Here is a 6,651-nt window from a genome sequence, read left to right as displayed (position 1 = left end):
GACTCCCCCCTCACTAGTTCAATCTGTGGTATACGTGTGCCCACAGTGGGTGGGTGGGTAGGGGGTGTGTATATGTGTCCAGGGTTTGGATGAACCTCCTACACAGCGAGCTCTCTGTTAGCTGGAAGAAAATTTTATTATATACTGAGGACTATGGGATGTGTAAATAAAGGAGGATGAAAATGGGAGTGCTCCCATTCTCCCAAGACTGGGAGGATGTAGCTGAAATGCAAATGATTCTAGATCTAGTAGAAGGAGGGGTCGAAGTAAGAGAGCTGGAATTCCTAACATGCTCCCTTGATTCTGCTGCAGCCTAATTTTATAACTACACATACCAACCATCTCCTGTGTGCTAAATGAAGTTAATTTTTAACTGTGGTTTACACATGCATGTGTCCTTTGCAAAGAAGACAAGTCTAGCACTTGGACCACAAGTAATATACTGGCCCTGTCTGGCACCACACTTCATAATTTCCTTTAACCCCGTTTTGTGTCAGACGTGTTTTGTTAGATTTAGGTAGCAATTGAAGTTGTTTGTAACAAAGAATGTTTCTGCAGTGATCCCTCTAGGAAAACAATCTCCTTGCTGAGTGGGTTTGATTTTTTTTATATCGACAAGCAGTTTTGTATATCGACAAGCAGTTTTGTCCTTCTGATTTTATTTTATATACACACAAATATGCAGTCTGTAATGGTAAACATTTTTTGAAGTGCCTACTATTTTATATATGCATCCCTGTATTAAGCAGAGTTCTGGTTTTCTGTTTCTACATAGACAAACCTGCATACGTGTGTGTACGTGAACACAACTGAATATGTGCATTAAACATGTGTGAATGCACACAAGTTCATAAATAGATTCTGAGGGCCAGAAGAGACCATTAAATCATGTATTCTGATCCTTTGCATATCATAGGCCATAACTTCTGTCTGAGGGGTTAGGGAGGGAGTTCTTGCATTAGAAGATTTTTACTCCAGAGCTGATGTTGCTAGATGCCCTATCACATCAACAAAACCCCTGAAAAGCAAGGGAATAAATGGCGAAGTCAGTCAGTTCCCCCATCTACACTCCCATTTTTTCTTCTCTATCTGTTCTCTTCCACCCATCACCCACAGCCTGAGTTTCTCTGCTCTTTTCTGGAACAGCCAACAGCATCCATGTGTGTTGATTCTATGGTAGTGTGGTGGTTGTAAGTTGTACCGTATAGGTTTTGGAATAGAGATACTGTATACCAAACATGTTCTTATGTAACGTGTGAATGCACACAAGTTCATAAATAGATTGAGGGCCAATTTTCTTTTGTCAATGATGAGACTATGAAATTGCAGCAACCTCAGCAAGCTTGTGGGCAGATTGCAGGCCGTAGCTGTGAGATCTATTTTTTTGTTGTTTGTATTCGGTGAAGGGTGTCTTCAATTTACAGTTCTCTTGAAGGAGGCAGAGAATTAGAATCTGAGTGGTGTGGTGGTGAATTTTGTGGTCAGAGTTAAGGCTTATTATGGCCATTTCCAGGAAGAAGCTAGAGAGAGAAGATCTGCAGGTAAAGGAGGAGGGTAGCTGGGCTTGAAAAGGGAAAGTGATGTTTGAATGTTCAATAACTGAGTCATTTATCTCCTTGCTTTTTAGTAGTTGTGTAGATGGGACATGCAGGCCATACACCTTACCTCAAAGTTAACAAAGCTTTTGTGTGAGGGCTTTGTCCAGCTTTTTAAACCAAATGTCTATTTATATTGATGATTATGTGGCTGGCTGTTAGTGGTATGTATTATCTTCTATCTCTTTTCCTACAGGGCTATCTCCCATGCTTCCTTGTCAGCCACCCTACTGTTTTTCTTTCCCGTATGTCCCTGTAGAGCCTACACATGCGCAGGCCTAGATTACTCCTTTTCTTACAACTCTCCAACATTCTCCCCCTTTCCTTGCCATACCCTTGCTTCCCTACAGAATATGTTGAATGAAGAATAAAAGGTTGTAGGGGAATTGTAGGCTTCAAGGTTGTAGGTGGGAACAAAGGGGGTATGAGTGGGAATCTGAGAGGAGGAATGTTGTGGTAGATCATGAGGCTGTAGAGTCCATTTTACATGTGCAGGTGAGGGAGTTGGGGAAGGAGGGTGAGCTGGGTGAGCATGAGGGAAAAGTGGGGCCTCAGCCAAGAGGCTGAAAGAAGGGTAAGACGCTTGTTCTGACATTGGGGGGAGGGGCGAATCTCAAGTATGTCACATGGAGAGATCCTTCTCCAAACCCTCAGGAATATTGGCTGCTCTGTGTACCTTGGATAGAGTAACACCACCTAACCCTCTTACACTTTTCTCCTAGGGTATGGCCACACGGCAGCTGGGAAGGTGCCTCACAATCACAGTGTAGACATGCGAGAGAGGACCAGGTCTGTTGTTTTGTTGAACTAAAATGAAGATGGTGACATTAGAGAGGGGTTAGATGGTGAAACTGGGTGTATTCTGTTTGTTGTGGGAGTGGTTTGGGGCTAATATGACTTAATCAGAACCCTGTGCAATAACTGCCCATGATATCACAGTCAGATCACAGTACGAGTGAGAAAACTGACCTGCTCATTCGAAGCAGAAGATGTGAGGGGTCCATGTGCAGTGGCTAGCAGATGGGTATTGAATATCAAAGCCCCCAACACACAATGTCTTTATGGGAGGGAGGGTAAGAGAAAGAGAGGAGGATGGGAAAGTTCATTAACCAGAAGCAGTGTCAAGTGCCCCAGTATTTTCCTTTTTATTCAAGTGTGTCTGGTTCTCAGCCTCTATTTCTCAGTTCTTTTCCCAAAGACCACAAGGACCTATCGGCCCTTTTGTTTTACTGCCTAGCAGGACAAAGACGGGGTGCAGCTCGAGAAGAAGGCAATCAATGTTGTTTACCATTCTTTCAGCATGTGGTTTATTGCTCCAAACAGGCAGAAAGGAATTGTCGAACTGTAGCTAAATAAATTAAGGGTGACTTCCTGTCTTGTCTGTTCTGCTGGCCTGCTGAGGTTGCTGCAATTTCATAGCCTCATCATTGACAAAACACCAATAATTAGTATTTAATAGAGTGTCTCTACACTGCAGGAAGTCATTGCATTTACCCTTTGGATAATTATAATGATGGTTATTAATTCACTGGTCACCTGTAGTGGGGTTGGTGCTTTACAACTGGCCTTTGCTCCAATGAGGTTGTATCCAAAACCAGCTACACATAGTGGAGCAGATAATGGCTTGAGTCTGAGATGTAGTGTATGTTATTCCCAAGTGTCTGAAAGTGTGTTAGATTAAAGACCTAGTCCTTTCCCCAAAGATCTCGCCCTTTGTGAATGTTCCTACTATTGATTTCCTTTGCATTCACAGGGCTGCCTAATGGCTGAGTGTAACACTTCAGGGATTATGGCAAAATAGATTCTGCTCAGATTCCATGCCCCAGAAATTGCTCACCTCCTCAGAGGGCCTCTAAAGATCCTCTTTTACACACAGAAATGAGTGAGAGCTATCCAAGCAACTAAAAAATTGTGTTAAGATTGTCTTGTTGATTTTTGTTATTTCTCTGTTAATCGTTCTTAAAGATCTTGATCAAGGTCTGGGTCTGTTGAGCTGAGTGCAGCAAAAATACTGTTGAGAAGAAATTAGGTCAAGGTTGTCGAGTGCTAGTGATTTTTTTTTTGCATGCCCTGAACTTTGTGGGTCCAACCTGAGATACCTAAAAGGGGACTGATTTTCAGAAAAATCTGAGAATCACCTGGTCTCTCGAATTCAGGACCTGTTAAGGTGTGTGGAGTTGGACACTTGAGGGAGGCATGCAAAATCAGTAAACACTGCTGGCAATTTTGTCCAGAGTCCAAAGAGTTTAAAACTTCCCTTACACTAACTCATTGCATCTTTTTTCTATCAAGCAAACAATAAGTGGGAAGAGATCCAAATTATATTGGAAACTCATGGAACATTTGTAATGGTGACATGAAAAGGATTTTTTTTAAATTAAGTTTCTGCCCTCTGTTGCTTCTTTATATATAAAAAAGATGGAAATTGGCTTTTTCAAGGCTGTTCGCCACCCTGGCACTCCAAGTACAGAAGACGGGCCACAAGAGAATCTCAGATTCCCTGGTCTTAGGAGGTAGTTGCCACCATCAAGTGAAACCATAAAAACCACAAAACACCTCTTTCTTCTTGAACCCAGCACTTGGACTTCTTCCAGAGGGGTACCCCCAAGTTCTTTTGAGCACAGACTGACTGCAATCTCTGATAGCTGACCTCTCAGACTTCTTATTACTTTCTAGAATGCAAGAATCAAATCATTGTCTTAAAAAGTGATTTTATTAAACAAAACAAAAAGATATACTTGATAAAGCATCCTTGGTTGCTAGGTGTTTTAAAGGAACTGAGAAAAGAACAATTTAAAAACACAGAGAAAATTCCATCCCTGGGATAGATACAGCTTAAAGTACAATTGGGAGGAGGTGGGGGCACACATGGACTTAGCGCAGAGAAGTTTAACCAAACAACAAAACAAAGAAGTAAATCTGATTGTCTAAATAGACATTTCCCTATCTACTTGTGATCTGTGATTCAAGGTCCAGTCCATTTCCATGCCCAGAATTCTTTGTAGGCATGGCAGTTCTTTCTGGTTCAATTCATCTGGTTTCCCCCAACTCCTGGCTTAAAACTCACACAGAGAACAATAACAGGCAGGTATATCTTTCAATTCCAATCTCAACATCCTCTCCTGTTGGCACTCCTGCCTCCCTACTAGCACCCTGAATTTAACCCTTTAGTCACTGAATGCTGGGATGTTCAGAAAAGGCCAGCCACTCCTCTTATCCGTCACAGGCTTCTTCCCTCGTCAAAATAAGATTTGTACACAATCCTCTGAGCTTTATAAGCATCTAGTCTGGGGTGGGCAACCCGTGGTTCACGAGCTGCATGCGACTCCTCTCCCCCAAAAGTGTGGCTCGCGAAGCTGCTCCTTTGCCCACCCAAACAGCCCCTTCCCTGCCCCTGGCTCCCCTTCCCAGCTCCCCTGTGCTCACCATGGTGGTGATTCAAAATGGTGCCCAAAATGGTGGCTGTCAACAGGAGCCTGATATGGCCAAAAAGTTTATTCTTGTTTCTTAAAGGGGCAGCCTCCATTTTTTTTTTTTTTTTGCTTGACAGTTCTGGGGGGGGCTTTCCTCCCCCCCTTTCTTTTCTTCTTTTTCTTCCCCTTGACAATTCTGGTGCGGCTCTTTGCATTTTTTCCGCCACTGTTTTGGCCCTCTTCGTTTAATGCGTTGGCCACCCCTGATTTAGTCAGAGAAGAAGGGTATCTCAGTGGTTAGGGAACACGTCTGTGGCTAGAGAGCCAGGAGTTTACTTCCCAGCTCTGCTGCAAACACCCTGTGTGACTGTAGGCACTTAACGTGAAATTTTCAGAAGCATCTAAGTGACTTAGTAACCATACACCTGGTTCTTAAAATGTTGCATTGCCATAATTTTGTCAGTAGATGTGATTTCAATGGATTTTGGGCCCCTGAATCACTGAAATACTTTTGTAAATTTGACACGGTCGCTCTGTGCCTCACTTTCCCACCTGTGTGATGAGGGTAGTAGCATTTTTTTTAATCTCACAGGATTGTTGTGAAGATACAGCTGTTGGGCTGCAAGGCACTAATATATAGTGATGGTGGCCGTATAAAGTACCTTACATAGTGCCCCACATAATATACAGCAGGTACATACTAGGCAGCCAGATGCTGGGACTGGATGATGGGATGAGTCACTCAATAATTGCCTGTTCTGTTCATTCCCCCAGTGCATCTGGCACTGGCCTCTGTCAGAAGATGGAATACAGGGCTGGAAGGGCCCAGCTCTCCTTCCGTTTCTTAGCTGTTACTGATCGCTGCTTTGGCTGGCACTATGGCAAAGCCTAGTACTCCAAGGATTAATGAATTCCTGATGAGCCAGCGATGCTGGCTTTGAAATCAGTTTGACTGCTATGCTCCACTGAAAAACTTTTTTTTTTTTTTTTTTTTTTAAATCTAAGATGTTCCTTTCATGGAGCTTCAAATAGCACCTATATAGGATTGAAATGGAAATCTCCAGGCGAGATTAGGCCAATTTCACTTGAGGTTTTTGTTGTGGTTTCTGTTTTGTGGGAATGAAGGGGCTAAAATAACCAAGATCAGCACCTGGCTTAGAGCTCCCAGTTAAGCTCCTATTGGGGATAGTGGTGTTGAGTTACATTGCGTGTGTAATTCATCCCTTGTGACGGTTACTAAATAATCCAGTAAAATGAGAGTATAAAAGGGTTTGGAAAGTTATGAAAACTTTGTGCTGTTATCCAAACTGAGAAGATTTCTCTGGTGCTCTGGTTACATTTCAGGTTCATCTGTTCTCTTCTGAAAACATTGGGTAGAACAGACAATTATTACCCCAAATCTTGAATATTAATAGTAAAAATAAATAAAGTAGCACTAATTAATAGTAAGCTAAATTTTGTCATTCCAACAAACCATTTTCCATTCTCCTCCTCCTTTCCCTCATCTTGTTGATGTAAATTATAAACTATTGGGTGCAGTAACCCTGTCTGTAAAGTACTTAGTATATTGTTGACCATACAGAAATAATATTGTCTAGTGTTATTAGTACTATTTTCCCAGAAGGCTCCTGAAGTTCTTTACA

The 6,651-nt window shown here is 42.3% G+C and overlaps 1 protein-coding gene across 9 annotated transcripts in view; it reads left to right on the top strand.

Moving 5' to 3' along the window:
- Positions 1 to 6,651, top strand: part of LOC149525238 (uncharacterized) — a 242,928-nt gene that overhangs the window by 125,937 nt on the left and 110,340 nt on the right. For 7 of the 9 annotated variants that reach the window (XM_089776167.1, XM_089776168.1, XM_089776166.1 and 4 more), the window contains exon 3: positions 2,318 to 2,384. The exons of the other annotated variants lie outside the window; for them this stretch is intronic. In XM_089776167.1, the coding sequence (XP_089632293.1) occupies positions 2,368 to 2,384 (17 nt within the window). In that variant the 5' untranslated portion in view covers positions 2,318 to 2,367. The remainder of the gene's footprint in view (positions 1 to 2,317; positions 2,385 to 6,651) is intronic. 9 annotated transcript variants of the gene reach the window in all.

Source organism: Pelodiscus sinensis, chromosome 2 (genome assembly GCF_052426305.1).
Source record: "Pelodiscus sinensis isolate ZL-2025 chromosome 2, ASM5242630v1, whole genome shotgun sequence".
NCBI lineage: Eukaryota > Metazoa > Chordata > Testudines > Trionychidae > Pelodiscus > Pelodiscus sinensis.
Note: the sequence above shows the minus strand (reverse complement) of the source record. Positions and strands in the feature narration are given on the sequence as shown.